This window comes from Biomphalaria glabrata, chromosome 12, assembly GCF_947242115.1.
Source record: "Biomphalaria glabrata chromosome 12, xgBioGlab47.1, whole genome shotgun sequence".
Taxonomy (NCBI): domain Eukaryota; kingdom Metazoa; phylum Mollusca; class Gastropoda; family Planorbidae; genus Biomphalaria; species Biomphalaria glabrata.
This window is the reverse complement of record NC_074722.1, coordinates 37,998,219-38,017,079: the sequence shown is the minus strand read 5'-3', so window position 1 is coordinate 38,017,079 and position 18,861 is coordinate 37,998,219. Positions and strand designations below refer to the sequence as shown.

Genomic DNA, 18,861 nt, shown 5'->3' with positions numbered 1-18,861 from the left:
CTTAATCTTCTGTGTGAAAAGTTCAGATTTAAGTTCCATGTGCAGTAGTTGGTTTTTATTAGAAACTGTTTTTTACTCCGGAGGTTCTAAGACAATCAAGATTTGATGTCTCTTGATATGTACTAGTTAAATGGAATGATAATTAAACATTGTGGTGACCTCATGCAACATCAAATAGAAAGTTGATTGTCATATAAGTTGAGACTATAGGTGAATTATAAGGCTCCTCCCCAGAAGTCTTTTAATGGCTTCTTTATTGACCATTTCCTCTCCCTCCAAAATTATGTTATGGTTCGGAAGCAATTCCCCAAGATATAAGAAACCAAAATGAAATTTTTTCCTGCCCTGTAAACTTAATTTGAATCATCCCACAATGAAACTTTTTTCAATTTTATTCTGAAACCAATTATTAGCTTTTATTGGAATAAATTTTGGAAAATTAGAAAGATTATCAAACAGTATCTCGGATACTAGAACTAGCAACTGCTACTGATAAACTGCTACTTTAAATATACTTGCAATTATAAAAGCTTGGTCTCAACTTACAACAATGCCATGATTATTCCAAAAGGACTTTACCTATTAAAATCTGATGGCACAGGTGTGGTGACATACCTATTAAAATCTGATGGTACAGGTGTGTGACATACCTATTAAAATCTGATGGCACAGGTGTGGTGATATACCTATTAAAATCTGATGGCACAGGTGTGGTGACATACCTATTAAAATCTGCTGGTACAGGTGTGTGACATACCTATTAAAATCTGCTGGTACAGGTGTGTGACATACCTATTAAAATCTGCTGGTACAGGTGTGGTGACAAAGGATGAAGCTGACTGGCGGTGTGCCATACGGAAGAGCTCTAGAAGGTCCTTGCTCTTCATGACAAGCTCAGACTTCCCACAATCCCTCAAATCAGCCTCGACCTTTTCAATTGCTGTGTCCCATGTGGTCACTTCCTGTGCCAACTGATTTCTCTGACCTAAAAAAAAAACAACAAAATATTTTGTGTTTATCTGAAGACAGTATTGAATTAGATACGCACAGTAAAATAGCAAAGTACTTTCAGACTTTGTGATCTATAGGGCAGAGGATGTTAAGTTCAATGAGTGTCATGTTGCCAACACAGAGACCAACCACCTTTACTTTCCCAAACTATACCAACCAACTTTACTTTTCCCCAACTAATGACAGGTTGACAATGGGGTGTTTTAAAAATTCAAAAATTACAGTCTTCTGAAGCCAAGCACTTTACCACTCAGCCCACTAGCTTCCAGATACACACAGTGAATCAACAAAAACAAATTTAAATGCCTTGACTATCCACTTGAAATACCCAAAAACTCTTTTGACCTGTTTTAAATGCTTGGCATTCCCAACTCTCATGTAATATTGATACTTAAAAAATAGATGACTGTCTGGGACAAGTGGAAAAATGGCTTCTGAACTAAAAGGTGAAGACTTGAGATTTTAAATTTCTGGGATTTTAGGGTGCACCTGTGCCAAGCCATCTCTAATGGATACCTGACATTATTTGGGAAAGTATAGGCAGTTGGTCGTTGTGCTGGCCACACGACACCCTCATTAAGCATCAGCCATAGAAACAGATAACACTTAGATAATCTGCCCTAACGATCACTAATTTTGAAATTACTTTTATTTTTTTTTTTTTATTTTTAGGATTTTCTACTGCCCAAAGCCATAGAAATAAATTAGAAGGCATTGCCTATATAATTAAACACATGGAGCCTTGTAGTAATGAGTTAAATCTAGAGGTGAAAAAAAAACACAACAACTCTAACCTATAAGTGTCACAAGTTTACTCTTTAGCTGCGCTTCCAGCCGAGCTACCATTAGTTCAACTGCATTGCGGATTTCCCTGACTCGTTCGTCTTTAGCATTTTTCACACTCTCAATGTTGCGTTCCTGTTGAAAAGATCTTGTCATTTAATGTCTAATACGCCAACACTATACACTGACTATAAAAGCTTCACTGTACATAACCATACTGCTTTATTAAACTCTACTGGTCTCTCTAAGCCTGGACTCGAACTGGTTCCCTCTGGACCCAACACTATACACTGACTATAAAAGCTTCACTGTACATAACCATACTGCTTTACTAAACTCTACTGGTCTCTCTAAGCCTGGACTCGAACTGGTTCCCTCTGGACTCACAACACCAGCCTGTCTTGGTGTGCTGAATTGACCTGTCTTGGTGTGCTGAATTGACCTGAATTGTGTGACTCTGACACACTCTATTTAGGGTCCATCAAGGCTTCTTTTACTAAATCACAGAAAACACTTATTACTTTCTAAATGATCACTTGGCCATATCATAGGTCCTAGTTCCCTTGACAGATGACACTAACAGCAAGCTGGCGTGTGTCACATGTGTCAATTGTTAGCACACATAGAGTGCTAATCCTACACATGTCTCCACCACGGTTATAACAATGCGCATTTATCTATTAGTTAATAATACCAAAACTTATCTATTGGTTTAAAATGCCATTATAACAAAGCAAATATATTACTTTATATGAGTTTATGATGCCTAAATAAAAGCTTTTCTATTATTTGATATAATGTCATGACTTACAACATCTTGCACCAGACAAAACAACTCAGAATGTTGTGACTTGAGTAGATTCAGTTCTCCATTGATTTTAGACTTGTATTCCTCATAGATTCTATCCAAAGGCTTGAACATGTGGCCAGAATGCTATGTTGGAAAATAATAAATCTAATAAGACTAAATCATTACTATTATTATTACAGCTTTTATATAGCGCCACTTTCATGCTTATAGCATGCTCAGCGCTTTGGTCCAATCTCATTTGTGGACCGGTGGGGGGATCTAGGAGTTGGTTTTCCGTGCTGCCTTTAGGCGCTCAGTAAACGCAACTCTGCCCGAGTGGAGCCCCCCTTCTAGTTAGCCAAGTTCAAGCGCACTTAGCCTCTCGACCACGCTTCCCACTACAGAGAACATCATGTGTATGTGTGCCCAGAATGTCAGGAATTAGGTCAGGGTTAGAGGTGTACCTCAGAGTTGTATTAACATATTACTGAAAAAAACAATTACGTCTAGGTCATTGGCATACAACCTGCTACACTGCAAATATTCGATTATAATAAAAAAAAATTGTTGATGACTATATTCAATATACAATATCTACTGTTATGATGAAGAAGGTACTGAAAGGATTGGAGGAAAAAGAATTGCAGATGTCATTGATGGTCTGGCAGGGACATAAGAAGAGCTAGCTGACTTTATGATGCGCATAGAAAGGACTTCTGTAGCAGATGGTATGCAAATCAATGCCAAAAAAAAAAAAAAAAAAAAAAAAAAAAATTATGGCCAATAGCCTCAGGGCTTTAAATCAGTATTGGAGGCAAAAAAGGTGGCAGTAGTTTTAAATACTGTGCAGCTAATGTTTCAGATAAAGAATCCTGAACTACTGGACAATGAAGAATCCTGAACTACTGGACAGAAGTGCATAATCCACAGCAGCACTTGTTAAGCTCAAAACAATAATAATAGCAATATGGAAAGACAAAAACATAACCTTTGACACTAAAATCAGACTGATGCTCTCCTAGGCCATGGCTACATTCTTGTACGCTTGCAAATCTTGGATGCTAACTGCATAACTAGAGAGGAGGATCCTAGCAATTGAATTGAGATGCTACAGAAGGTTCCTAGGTATCATCTACAATGACTACATTAAATCAAAGACCACAACAGCAATTGGGCCTGATAACCACTTGAAAAAAAAAAAAACTGAAATTTTAAGGCCATATTACAAGGTCCTCAGGTATGCAAAGACCTTCCTTCAGGGAATAGTGCCAGGCAAAGAATAAGAGGCAGATAGAGAAAGTTATGGGATGACAACATAAAAGAATAGACAGGCTTGTCAAAGTAAAATACAGGAATGGAGAAAGACTGTCATCAGGTCATGTGTTGTGTGGCCCAGCTGTCTAACAGCCTAAGGGATAGGTGAAGTGAGAAAGCAAATCAATAAGTTAAAGATTAGAGTTAGGCTCATCATCAGTTGCTGAATGATTATGGCTCATCTTGGTGAGCATTTTTTACATGTGACTGTAGAGCTCTATTATGGAAACATTTCGATCCACATTATTCACAAGCTATAAAGATGCATTTAATTTGGTTGGAGAGGATCTTGCCATTTTTTCTTTGGTATGCTTTTCTTCCAGAGCTGAGGTCATTACTTTTTTTTATTGTCCCTAGCCTACTTTGTCACCATTCCTCTGCTCATAATTTGGTCTAGGTCTATGTCTTCCCTGTAGTCAACATCAATATCCACAACATCAATATCCACTGTTTTGATGTCCTGTCTGAGCGCATCTACTTATCCGAGGTGGGGTGACCAGTTTTTGATGTGCGTTGCCAGTAGAGGATAACTTTAGGGATGACATTCTCCACTTGATGGACATGACCAAGCTGCAGGCAGTGTTGCTTGAGGGTAAGGAATATACTGGGAACCTGAGCAAGCAAGTATCTCAGTGTGACTTATTATGTTTTGCCATGTAACAACATAGGGACATAAAAGTGACACGTATACAACAGTCACTATCAGACTACAAAGGATACATAAACAGTAGTACCAAGTCTCATGATGACTTCTACAATATACAGAGTCATGGAGGTGATGTATAAAGCATTATTAAACTATAAAGCTGACATGCACTCAAAAGTATTTATTTCAACCACTATATCAACCTAAATGCCCCATGACGTAATTAACCGATCATGATATCCCACACTATTTTTTTTAAACTTACCGTGCCACCCCACAATGCACATTGATGGCATATGCATTGTTTGCAAGTCCAGCAGTAGACACTCAACTTCTCCTGATGTTCGTTGCACCTGCAAGATTGAAAGATTCGATGAAAACAAAAAACTGTCAAGGAAATAAAGAAAACAAAAACAGGAAAGCAAAAAATTATGACTCACATTTCCTTCCGTGAGACACCCTCCCCTCGAACTAAAGGAGACGACTGTTGGAGTGTGTCCAGCTGCTGGGTCACCTCCTCAGCCCAGCGACAGTTGACCAGTTCGTGAAGTAGTAGAGAAGCTCTGATAAATAGATAGATAGCTGAATATGAGTCTGTTTCATTTTAAAATGCCTTTCATGACCAAAAAAAAATAATTCCCAATTCTTCTAATGAACACACTATATACTTTCATATAAATATGATCAAAAAGTAGTGATGCTTTTATATTTTATTAAGTTATTCTAAGATGATACAAGTCAGGATTTACAAAAAAAGGTGAAATAAAAATTATTTTATTCCATTGACAATTCAGTTACTAAATAAGAACAAACGTCTGCATCTCCCAATTGGAAATGTTCAATAGCGATATTGTGCCTGATGTGTTTGTTTTGTTATACTTAACATCATTTTATTTTAAGGCATTGAATTCTTTAACTCTTTTTCTCCTAATTGACGATACCATCATTGATTTGAGTTCATTAAATTAAATTAATGTTTGACTTTTTACTTTGTCTTATATAAAAAGAGTATGCAGTCCCCTTTAATTCTATACAAAATAAAAACATTTTCTGATAACAAACAAAAAAGTTATTGAAGCTTAATCATAACAGGGTAGTACACTACTGAGCAAAATAAAGAATCCCTATCAAAACATTGAAAATAATTACCAAGTGAAAGAGTTAAATAAAGTGCATTATTGCATAAAAAAAAATTTCCTTTGGAAAAAAAAAATTTTTTTATTGATGAACTTGATTAAGCTTACAAAGTGTATTGCTCTTTGCTTTGCTACTTAAATTCTGCTTCGAAATATTTTGCTAATCTGAAAATCTTACCTGCAGTGAGGACACTGTGACCTCTGCTCTGTTAACCATCTCTAGAGATAACACAATTTATGAAACATTTAGTCTTCGAAGTCAGAAATAATCAAACATTTAAAAAAGAAAATGCAATAGAACCATGACAGATTTAGTTATTATTTAAATCTCATTTAATACACATTAAACAACACAGATCAACCAATCACATTAGATACAAGAAAAGAAATATGGGATAAAAAGGGATTAACTTAAGAGAAAGGTGAAAAAAAATCTATAATTTACCAAACAGGTAAAAGAAGAAGAGTTTTGAAAAATCTTTTTTTTTTAAAAAGTTAAACCTACTCGAATACAAGGAAAACAACATAATTTTGAACAGTGTGGACATAGGCGTGCATCTCGCAACTTTTCCATACAAATGAAACATCGAAAAACTTCCGCCAGACTCTGTAAAAATGGAAACAATAAACACATAATAAACACAGTGAAAGAATAATATTAGCAAACAAAAGAAAAGAATAATATTTTTAAAATCTCATTAAAAAAAAACAAAAAAAAACATGACATCAGAAAACAAAAATAAAGACTTGGATGGATAAGTGTCAACCAAAGATACCAAACATAGCCAATGATTCTGAATTGGGGCTAGAGAAGTGAAATAATGTTTGAATATATATATAAAATTGCTATGTTAGGTCAGTGTCAGTAATAGTTAGTTACACTATAGAATGTCCAGTCAGTAATGGTTGGTTATGCTAGGCAGTGTCCAGGTCAGTAATGGTTAGTTACACTGAGCAGTGTCCAGTCAGTAGCATTTGGTTACACTGGGCAGTGTCCAGTCAGTAATGCTTGGTCAAACTAGGCTGTGCAGACAATAATGATTGGTTACACTAGGCAAAGTCCAGTCCATGTTACCTAGAGTAGATATTCTCCACTCTCCATGTTATGTACAGTAGGCAGTGTCCAGTCTGTGTTGATTACAGTAGGCAGTGAGTAGTCAGTATTGGTTACAGTAGGCAGTGTTCAGTCAGTGTTGGCTACAGAAGGCAGTGCCAGGGAGTAGATATTGGTATAAATAAAATGTCAGTTATTATTGGTTGGCTTCATAAAATAGTGCCAGTAAGGGGCATTGAATATCTTTACAAAGTAGTGAGTCAGTATTTGGATGTCTATCCATGTAGTGCCAGTCAGCATTGATTGGCTACATTAGATAGTTCTAGTCTTAACTTATCTTATATAATACAGACGTTGCTTCAAAAAAGAAGATGATTACGTCCTATGTCTCCTGCATCTAGTCATGCATCTAAGCCAATGACTTAAATTCTGCCAAGTCACTGCTTTTCCTGGCTGGCTCAGGCAACCCATTGCATGCTCTAATAGCACTAGGGAAGAAGGAGCATTTGTTCTAGCATATGGAATGAGGAGTGGGCCTTTATCTTTGTGTCTTTCTGAACATTTTATTAGATTTTGTTTTTGCATTTGAAGTTTATGGTTAAGTGTTTTATGTATAATTGCTACTTTATTTTTGAGTCTTCTCTCCTAAAGTTAGTGATTTTACTAAAGGTGTTACTCTGGTCAAATGTGAATATTCGTTTGCTATGAACCTCACTACTTTATTTTGTGTCTGCTCCAGTTTCTTAATGTTTCTTGAGTTGAGAGGTCCCAAACAGAGGATTCAAATTCTATTATTGGCCTAACCAAGGTTAAATAATATTTAAGTTTTATGTACTTATTTGATTTATAGAAATTTCTTTTAATAAACCCTAATGCTTTGTTTGATTTTTTTAATAGTTTCATCAATGTAGGGATTCCATGACAATTTTTATTTATTTTAGTCTGTATTGACTATCTACATAAGGTAGTGCCTGTAAGTATTAATCATCATCCTAAGTGAGTGGCACAGAGTAATTGATCTCTTGAGAATGAAAATGTCACAAGTCAATGTTTATAAACTTTGAATGTCATACCCTCTCAACGCAGCTAAAACTCCAGTTACAAAGGGAAAGAAAAGTTGCTTTGCCTGTTTGTAAAGATGGTAATTGGAAACAAACTATATACTTAACTGGGTACTAGATAGGCAAGATAGGTTGAGATATGCTTTTGAAATCACAATATGTTGTTAAATGAGCTTGGATAATTATCAGTTTTCTTGTGAAAGTACTTAAAGTTACAATTTTATTTCTACAAATTTAATCATAACATTGTAACTATGGCTATAAAAAGCCTAAACTTTTATGGATGAAATGATAGGAAAAGTTACATTTGAACAAAAAATTCTATCGCAATATGGAATATGTTATAGGTTACCCAATGCAAAGTATCCAAAACAAGGCAGTAATTCTACTACAGGTTAGGATACCATTGAACAAAAATTGGTGAAGAATTTCCTTGTTTAAAAAATCAACAAAATGAATTTATTTTGAGCACAAATTTGAAGTGTGCACCAAAAGAAATAGCTTGCTAATGACCCTTTCTATATATTATATGACATTGCCTTATATAACCAGCTTTACAGGACAAATAGAATAAATCACCTGTGCTAATATTATCTCATTGCTATTCTGTATTTTTTCTTTCACTGTGTCTAAATTGGACATAAGAATCTCTTCCAGCGAAATGGCTTCTACCTGACTAGCATCTAGAAGATGATCGTATTTCAAGCTACTGGATGCACCATCACCCGTAGGCTGATGGTGTGAAGAACCTGAGGCTTGAGTTGTGTTTACAATTGAAGATTGCTCATGACAGTTGCCTTTCTTAAAATGAATAGATGATTGTTTATACTTTGCACTTTTCACTTCAGCAGACGTAGAACAGTTGAGCTGTGCTATTTCTTGAGAGGAAGAAGTCGTCCTGTAGTCATTTAGATATTTCTTGAATGGTGTTTTTATTTCTTGAAGTGATGTTTCCTGATGAGCCACGGATGTTTGAGACTCTTGATCAAGATCAAATGAGACTTTATGTTTGAAGTGGGATGTTGAATTGTTGGCTCCCTTTGTGCTTGCCAAGCAAGACTGTGGACATTTTGCAGTCTTGAGGTCCTGGTTATTATGATGATGTTCCAATGAGGCCTGATGAGCAGTCTTCGACTGATCTTTAGTTTTCCCACTAGACTCCTCTAATCCTTGCATCACGGTACAGCCAGCACTGGCCGAGAGACTTGAGTTGTGTGAGGATTGAACACTTTCTACCGGGCTTATAATCCTAATCACTGGATTTAATTGGTCGTTACGTTTCTTATGGGCACCAGATTCATCCCTAAAGTTGTCTGAACTTCCCATACCACTGAATATACCAGAATCATTGGAACTGTTATGTGATGATCCACTTCTCACAGTAGAGCTGAAAATTTTAATGCCGGTTTCATTTGAGTTTGGACTGTTCTCTGACCTTGACCTATGAAAACCATAAAGATGCCCAGAAAACATATCAGATGCAGAACGTTTAAGATCATTGCCTTGTGAATGACCCATATCTACCATTTGACCCATCAGAGACATCCGGCACTTTTCATCAAGACTGTTCACAGACAGGGGTCTTTTTTTTTTACTTTTTTGTCTCATAGTTCTTCTATACATAGACATACTTAAACACTACACTGTCTACGCTGCCCAAATGTCAGTTCCTTGACTATCTTATTGTTACTAATAAAAATCAATATTTAGACTTAGTGTCACTATGTGGATTTTCTTGCCAACTGACACCACCAGCTTCTATGCTGCCTTGACATCAACAATATTGACAGTATCCAGGATGCTTTGATACATTTCAAGGGTTCTTTATTTTAAGACTTTGATCAATATTAGCATAGTACCTTTCAAAGTGCCAATATATATATATATAAATATATATATATATATATATATATATATATATATATATATATATATTTAACTTTAGTCTATGTGCTAGAAACACTCCACACATTTTAAAAATTAAATTCACAGTTCTAAGAATAGCCTTATAGCTTTATAATATTTCAACTATCAGAAATGCTTGTTCAGAATGATAGCAGATGAAATAAACCAAGCATTTGAATGTATAATAACATGTTTAAAAATGCCAGTATTAAAATCTAAACCTAGCACAAAGCATTAGACTATTATTAGAATACTTGGTTTGGTGTAAGCTAAAAATTCAACTCTAGTCCGAGATTTTCTCAGATTCATTTTTTATATTTAGATCTAGTCCTCCGAAATAACATTCAATATAGTCCGAAAAAAAAACGAAATCTGAAATCACTGCTGATCCTAAAGGCATCTAGACACTGCCGTGTTGAAGCTCTAAGGGACATAAATCTAACACACACACACAAAACGCAACTACAACAACGATGAATTTGAGAAAGTGAGTTGTCCAACTTTGAACAGGCAAATCAAACCATGGAGCGGCTTATATACAGGATTCCCCAGCATAGGAGGGCAGGGGGGGGGACATTGTGGGAACCGAGGGGCGAGTCCCCAGATACATGACACAAATCAACAACAGTGGATGGAGACGTGTTTATGTATAAATGCTGACCATCCCCCAAGCGCAATAATGGATTGAACTTACGTAGCCACAATGCTGTCCAAAAAACATCGCACGTGGGTACAGGCATATTTTAGACACAATACACAGCTCAGCGGAACACATATGCACACACACTAGATCTGGGTCTAAGTAAATGAAAGTTAAGGTAGGGTAGGGGGGGCTGAGTGGGAGCGCCGCGCCTAGTTTTAGGGAGACAGACGAGTGTAAGCCTGTCATTACAGTTGAGGAATCACCAGACGACGAGAAATCAATAATGAAGCGAGACATCTTAGAGCCTGTAGCGATGTCTTCCTCTCTGGGGCAGGGAATAAGCTAGATCAAGTTCCCCCCGAAAGTTTGGGCTAGGTCTATAGAGTCAAGGAGATATGAATTGATTTTATTAAACTAAAAATGTTCTTAATACAGTTATTATTTCAATTGACGGTTCCGTAAATGTATTTTTTTTATATTTTTTTAAAATCCAAAGCTCTCACACATATTCATGCGTCTTTTTCATCCATTTTGTTTTACTTTTGTGAAGTGATTGACTGTAAGTTGATGGGTTACTGCAGAACGAGGGAATAATCAAAAATATTTTAAAATCTGTACATATAGTAGACATCAGTCAAGTGCCATCGTGTTTATGACAACTGGGTTAGATGAACTATTTTGACCAAAATTAGCGAACATGACCATTTAGAGCACCATACTAGTAGAAGCATAACAGAGAAGAACAAAAGTGAAATCTCGTAGTTAAAAAGAAAATCAAAGTGTGACACTTTAATGGCAAAGATTGTACATAGAGACAAGTTCAGTTGAGGACAAAACTGAAGTGGACAAATGTAGCTCTGGAAGTCACGTGCTGATGTGTGCAGTAAGTCACGTGCTGATGTATGCAGTAAGTCACTAGCTGATGTGTGCAGTAAGTCACTAGCTGATGTGTGCAGTAAGTCACTAGCTGATGTGTGCAGTAAGTCACGTGCTGATGTGTGCAGTAAGTCACTAGATGATGTATGCAGTAAGTCACGTGTTGATGTGTGCAGTAAGTCGGGAACTGTTGTGTGCAGTAAGTCACTAGCTGATGTGTGCAGTAAGTCACGTGCTGATGTATGCAGTAAGTCACTAGCTGATGTGTGCAGTAAGTCACTAGCTTATGTATGCAGTAAGTCACTAGCTGATGTGTGCAGTAAGTCACTAGCTGATGTGTGCAGTAAGTCACTAGCTGATGTATGCAGTAAGTCACTAGCTGATGTGTGCAGTAAGTCACGTGCTGATGTGTGCAGTAAGTCACTAGCTGATGTGTGCAGTAAGTCACTAGCTGATGTGTGCAGTAAGTCACTAGCTGATGTGTGCAGTAAGTCACTAGCTGATGTATGCAGTAAGTCACTAGCTGATGTGTTCAGTAAGTCACTAGCTGATGTATGCAGTAAGTCACTAGCTGATGTGTGCAGTATATCACGTGCTGATGTGTGCAGTAAGTCACGTGCTGATGTGTGCAGTAAGTCACTAGCTGATGTGTGCAGTAAGTCACTAGCTGATGTGTGCAGTAAGTCACTAGCTGATGTGTGCAGCAAGTCGGGAACTGTTGAGTGCAGTAAGTCACTAGCTGATGTGTGCAGTAAGTCACTAGCTGACGTGTGCAGTAAGTCACGTGCTGATGTATGCAGTAAGTCACGTGCTGATGTATGCAGTAAGTCACTAGCTGATGTATGCAGTAAGTCACTAGCTGATGTGTGCAGTAAGTCACTAGCTGATGTGTGCAGTAAGTCAAGTGCTGATGTGTGCAGTAAGTCACGTGCTGATGTGTGCAGTAAGTCACGTGCTGATGTGTGCAGTAAGTCACGTGCTGATGTATGCAGTAAGTCACTAGCTGATGTGTGCAGTAAGTCACTAGCTGATGTATGCAGTAAGTCACTAGCTGATGTGTGCAGTAAGTCACGTGCTGATGTGTGCAGTAAGTCACGTGTTGATGTGTGCAGTAAGTCGCGTGCTGATGTGTGCAGTAAGTCACTAGCTGATGTGTGCAGTAAGTCGGGAACTGTTGAGTGCAGTAAGTCACTAGCTGATGTGTGCAGTAAGTCACTAGCTTATGTGTGCAGTAAGTCACGTGCTGATGTGTGCAGTAAGTCACTGGCTGATGTGTGCAGCAAGTCGGGAACTGTTGAGTGCAGTAAGTCACTAGCTGATGTGTGCAGTAAGTCACTAGCTGACGTGTGCAGTAAGTCACGTGCTGATGTATGCAGTAAGTCACGTGCTGATGTATGCAGTAAGTCACGTGCTGATGTATGCAGTAAGTCACTAGCTGATGTATGCAGTAAGTCACTAGCTGATGTGTGCAGTAAGTCACTAGCTGATGTGTGCAGTAAGTCAAGTGCTGATGTGTGCAGTAAGTCACGTGCTGATGTGTGCAGTAAGTCACGTGCTGATGTGTGCAGTAAGTCACGTGCTGATGTATGCAGTAAGTCACTAGCTGATGTGTGCAGTAAGTCACTAGCTGATGTATGCAGTAAGTCACTAGCTGATGTGTGCAGTAAGTCACGTGCTGATGTGTGCAGTAAGTCACGTGTTTATGTGTGCAGTAAGTCACGTGCTGATGTGTGCAGTAAGTCACTAGCTGATGTGTGCAGTAAGTCGGGAACTGTTGAGTGCAGTAAGTCACTAGCTGATGTGTGCAGTAAGTCACTAGCTTATGTGTGCAGTAAGTCACGTGCTGATGTATGCAGTAAGTCACGTGCTGATGTATGCAGTAAGTCACTAGCTGATGTATGCAGTAAGTCACTAGCTGATGTGTGCAGTAAGTCACTAGCTGATGTATGCAGTAAGTCACTAGCTGATGTGTGCAGTAAGTCGGGAACTGTTGAGTGCAGTAAGTCACGTGCTGAAGTGTGAAGTAAGTCACGTGCTAATGTGTACAGTAAGTAACTTACTGTTGTTTGCAGTAAGCCGTATTGATGATTGAAGTTTATCGTGGGCTGATGTGTGCAATAAGAAACGTGCTGATGTGTGCAATAAGAAACGTGCTGATGTCTTTGGTGCTGAGGTTGGTATCAGTTGATGTGTTTGGTGCTGTGGTTGGTATCAGCTGATGTGTTTGTGTTTGATAAGTTAAATCAGGAGCTAATGTGTCATGTGGATGACCATATTGGTTGAGGTTGTTCTTGAAGTCTAGATATCAGCCATTTGTCATAAAATGTGAAATAAAACGTGTACAAACTTGACATGTTCCAAAAAAAAAATAGCAAAATATTTTCACAGAAGTTTAACGATGGGGATAGGAGACAATATGAAGCCATTGCAACCATAGACAAAACATGACAGATAATATACAGACATGCAAACACAATGGGATGTTGACTAATGGCTGGATACAGTGTGTAGTTGAAAGATGGCTAGATAGCTCGTGAACTCGTACGTAATATTTGTAAACCCTAGGTAAAACCACACCACTGGAGCAGACAAGATGAAACTGGGCGATGGGTGGAGGCCATTGGCATTTCTCATAGAATAAAGTACATTAATAAAACAAGAAGGGGAGTTAACTCATTTAGCTAAGTGCAGGCCCTTGTGAAAACATGATATTCATACAAAAGTCATGGAGCTGGGGGGAAAACAAAGATGATACTCGCCATGCTCGTTTTTCCTAGAACAATACAAACAAATCGAGATATTGATGTTTCAGAAGAAGAAGACAAATCTAAATGAGCTATTCGAGAGGCCATCTGAGTATTCTTTTTTTTGTACTTTTTTTTTTGTACTTTTTTTTTTGTACTTTTTTTTTTGTACTTTTTTTTTTTGTACTTTTTTTTGTACTTTTTTTTTTTGTACTTTTTTTTTTGTACTTTTTTTTTTGTACTTTTTTTTTTTTTTTTTGTACTTTTTTTTTTTTGTATTTGCCAAGAGCTTGTCTCCAATGATCTGCATGTTGCACTATACTGAGGTCAGGTTCCCGAGCAGAGAAAAGTTGGGGTTTAAAATGAATGGAATTGAAGTGTCGCTTGAAGAAAACATGTCATTTTATTCGAATTTGAAAAGTCAGATCTCATACTTAGACCTTATTCTATCGTAGTTTCATAAAGAAACAAACGTATTGGCTATTGACAGGTATCAATGTGGGAAGCATGGTCGAGAGGCCAAGTGCTCTTGAACTTGGCTTGGCTACCTAGAAGGGGGCTCGAGGTTCGACACCCGACTCGGGCAGAGTTGTGTTTACTGAGCGCCTAAAGGCAGCACGGAAAACCAACTCCTAGATACCCCCTTCCCCCCCCCCCCCAACCGGTCCACAAATGAGATTGGACCAAAAGCGCTCTGAGCATGCTATAAGCATGAAAGTAGCGCTATATAAAAGCTATAATAATAATAATAATAATGTGGGAGGTTAGGAATGTCAAAAATGTGAATCATGATATAGCAGGTGAGAGTTCGTATGTAGTTGTGTCATGAAACATCACAATGTTTCTTCTGGTCAGACACTATGGCAATATGGCCGGGGACTGGAATAACTGACTAAATAAGTATTTCACAGATTTCCACTAAATATGAAGAAAGACAATATTATGTATAGGCGTGCTGTACTTTGCGCAGCTAGCGCACTTCATTGGACAATGTCTGGGATAGTCAAAAACGTTATATCCAGCATCGATTCACCTCCACTGCCCATGTCGTGTGATAGATTTTGTCCGGGCAAATCTGAGAAGGGGGCAGTGTTACAACCCTATTGGCGGCGCGATAGGGTTAACTATAAGTTCAGCTGACACACACGTGAACTCAGGCAAATCGCTCAGGTCAGCGGGGCGATGGACAAGGGACAGTACTACGATTACACGCAAATATGACCAATGTTATGGTCATGTGATCGAAAGCCTGAGACACAGTGTGGAAGAAGGCGGCGTTTCAAGATAGGACACGACGGAGACCTGGACTGTCAGTCTGGCTATGAAGTCGGTCCTGGTTGAGTCCTCAAGTGTTATGTACGAGTCCAGGAAGGGAAAGAGACAATAGAGTTTTGTACGGTGATGTACAATGCAACATTTTAGTTGTTGATGTGTTGCCAATTGTGTCATATTGGCTGTTTTAATTGACCCTTATTAAAGTACCAGATCAACCAGAGCTCTTGTTGTCAAGTTCTTGATGCGTTAGATGTGCTGTGTTGTGTTTAGCAGTGTTTACAGAAGGCCTGATTAGGAGAGAATCGTAATTTTGGTTACAACACGAAAGATCGGTTTTACGAAACAGAACTTCTGGACGGAACCATCCTCGATTGTTCTGGTTGATCACACGACAACATCCGACGTGACTGGCTTCAGTGCTGTTCACTTTAGACGTTTCTTGAAACTTCACGCTCGTCTATCGCTGGCCTGGGGGGAAGGGGGGGGCGATTTGCGTAAGTTGACTACACAATCTACTACCCCTTTCCGCACCACCACCAGAGTTACAACAATATAAATTATTTTTTAAAAATCCAGAACATTTACAAGCAGGCCACTAGTGCAGCGTACTTCAACAATACCATTGGCGATTGGATAAAACTACAGCTGGAGTGAGAAAATGGCTGCCTACTTTCACTTTTCGATATGTTCCTCCTTGTGAGGCTTATGGAGGAGGCTCCACTGTAAGCATTGGCGGATGAAGAATTACACAAGAACTTGCGCTTTGCGCATGACAAAGTCTGGCAGAGACAGATAGAGCTAGCTGACTTCTACGTTCAATGTCTGACTATTCTTTTCCTTCTCAATTCAATATCAAAATATTTGATAGGCTCTATGTCAGGGGTTCTCAACCTGTGGGTTGCCAGGGGTCACCTAAGACCATCAAAAATATGGATTATTTTTTATTCTTCTATTGCTGTATGTGTAAGGTGGGGTCGCGGCAGAGTTGGAGATTGTAAAAAGGGGTCGCCGTGCTTAAAAGGTTGAGAACCGCTGCTCTATGTTGTTTTCGTTCTTTATAATTATTTGTTTAGCTTTTTTTTGGTGCCCCACGCGCATCATAATGTTCTTTTACTTAGAATTTCAATCTCTGAATTTTTCATTTCAGTTTCTTCTCCTCCCTTCTCCCTCCACAACTCAGCCCAAACTTTTTTTTTTTTTATATAGTCTCACTCCAACAAACCATGAATACAAAATATCCTGCCAATAACACTAACACAGACACTGTTAACAGATCCTCACATTTACTGTTATACCTAATGCTACAGACTTTGCATTTCCTAATCTAAAGTAAAAGTAAAGTTCCCCTCTCCCACTTTGCAATTTATGGGGCAGATGATGTAAAGGTCATCTGTTTCTGTGGTCCATGGTTAACAAGAGTGTCATGTGGCCAGCACAATGACTAACCGCCTTTACTTTTACCTAACTGATGCCAGGTACCCAGTAAAGCTGGGTGAACTCAGAGGCACCCTAAAATTTAAAATCCCAGTCTTCCCCAGGATTTGAACTGGGACCCAAGCACTTTACCATTCGGCCACTGCGCCCTCATTTCATACAGTAGACCAAGTCATTTTCTCCACACTTACTTTGTACAGATATTCTGTGTTCTCGAAAAAACAACATCATCAATTTGTATGAATTGATTTGTTTTTAAGCGCCTAGAATGGCTAATTACACATCAACCTATTACTGAGTGCTTAAAAAATAAAGACAAAAGTCTAATGCTATTACACATTAATATTTATATTATTAATATTATAGCTTTTATATAGCGCTACTTTCATGCTTATAGCATGCTCAGAGCGCTCTTTGGCCAATCTCATTTGTGGACCAGTGTGGGGGAGGGGGTATCTAGGAGTTGGTTTTCCGTGCTGCCTTTAGGCGCTCAGTAAAGCAACTCTGCCCGAGTCGGGTGTCGAACCTCGAGCCCCCTTCTAAGTAGCCAAGACAAGCTAAGTTCAAGCACACTTAGTCTTTCGACCACGCTTCCCACTATATACTGGTATAGATCTTTTTAAAGTGCAATACAGCCATTTTGGGGAAATACTGAAAATTGAAAACAAAGGTTTGATAGAAAGCTTGTGATTTTTCATGAATTTTTGTGCTCAGGTTGCGAATTCATTTTTTAGTGAGCACCAAAGATGTAAAAGGAACCTGTGTACAAATTTCAAGCAAATCTATTTCTCGGTTTTAGAGATTTTTGATAGATGACTAAATGGAACAAATAACTATAGATTGATAGTATAGAGAAGGAAAGGTATATAGAAATAAATCTATGGTAGATATAAGACAAAACCTGTCCAAGATTGGGATAGTATGTGATCTATCTTTATTTCAATTGTGAGCAATAAAGACAATAAGAGGTATTTTCTTTTTTAATATATATATATAATATGTATTTTTAGATAAATTATTCCACTCGATTACCATACTTGAGAGATCTAGATTTTAAAAGACAGAAAAATCTAGATTTTTAATAGAATAAATGGAATAATAGTCTCGCTAGAATTATAAAAATGTCTAGGCCTTCTTTTTCTAGCCTTTTTTAGTTAGTGATTAAATCCAGCAGTGGTAGATTCTAAAAGTAAATAGTAATATCTTCAAACTCATTTTAAAATGTAGATCTAGAAATAGATCTGTATCATCTAGATATCTAAGCTATTCTAGACTTGATCTAGCTTCTAGGGTCTGGTTTCAATATTTTTTTTAGAGAAGAGAAAGTTTGATTGTTGATTGAATATTGCATGCCTGCCTGCATGAGCAGGGTGTCATGGCCAGCACAATGACCAACCACCTTTACTTTCCCCAACTAAAGTAAGGTACCCATTACAGTTGGGTGGAAAAAAATCATATAACTTGACTTTTTTCAAAATTGTACAAATTGGTTCATTCCTTCAGAAATAAAGATTATTATGCCACAAGACTCCTGACTGCAGGACAGCAAGGGATAGTGGCATGCAGATTCAAACCCAGGACTATCCAGATAACATTCTGGAGCATACATATACCATATGACGTAACATGAGCATGCAGCTATACACACTATTAGATCAAAATCTGATCTAGATAATACACTTTATCTATTTACATCAATTTACGGATCTCTAGAATAGAGATATAATTATTATAGATCATCAGTGATATAAAAAATGATACTTTTACTACACATATTATTATGACTAGCTCTAATATATTTATAACTAACCTAGATAATCAAGATCGTTATTTAACCTACCTCCACAGTGTTGTCATCACGGCGATTATCGTTACTGTTTGAACTTGAAGCCATCATTCAAGTAGAAGTAGAAGCTTTAAAAAAGTAGTAGATCTAGATCTAAGTCTAGGTCACAGTAGTCTGAAGAATCTAATCAATCATCTGGAATAGAAATATAGATAAATTATATATAAAAAATAATATATATCTAAGATTAAAGATAGATATCTATTTGTTAATATAAATATAGATCTAGATAATGTAATCTATAATCATCAATCTAGTATCTAGATCTACATAATGATAATTATAACTTCCGGACCAGCAGGGTTACATATATGCATGTTTTTCGTATTTCCTATTTTGTTTG

At 37.7% G+C, this 18,861-nt stretch overlaps 1 protein-coding gene across 2 annotated transcripts in view; it reads right to left on the bottom strand.

Annotated features, from left to right (window-relative positions):
* LOC106068148 (E3 ubiquitin-protein ligase TRIM37-like) overlaps positions 1-18,653 on the bottom strand; it is a 35,896-nt gene extending 17,243 nt beyond the window's left edge. The window contains exons 1-9 of one of the 2 annotated variants that reach the window (XM_056006238.1): positions 9,955-10,156; positions 8,375-9,654; positions 6,186-6,287; positions 5,859-5,899; positions 4,985-5,107; positions 4,810-4,897; positions 2,606-2,728; positions 1,806-1,929; positions 793-985 (exon numbers count right to left, since the gene is read on the bottom strand). In XM_056006238.1, coding sequence (XP_055862213.1) covers positions 793-985; positions 1,806-1,929; positions 2,606-2,728; positions 4,810-4,897; positions 4,985-5,107; positions 5,859-5,899; positions 6,186-6,287; positions 8,375-9,424 — 1,844 coding nt within the window. In that variant the 5' untranslated portion in view covers positions 9,425-9,654; positions 9,955-10,156. Of the gene's footprint in view, positions 1-792; positions 986-1,805; positions 1,930-2,605; positions 2,729-4,809; positions 4,898-4,984; positions 5,108-5,858; positions 5,900-6,185; positions 6,288-8,374; positions 9,655-9,954; positions 10,157-18,512 lie in introns of those variants that run through there. The other variant, XM_056006239.1, reaches the window with a different exon arrangement.
* Positions 18,654-18,861: the final 208 nt, after the last annotated feature.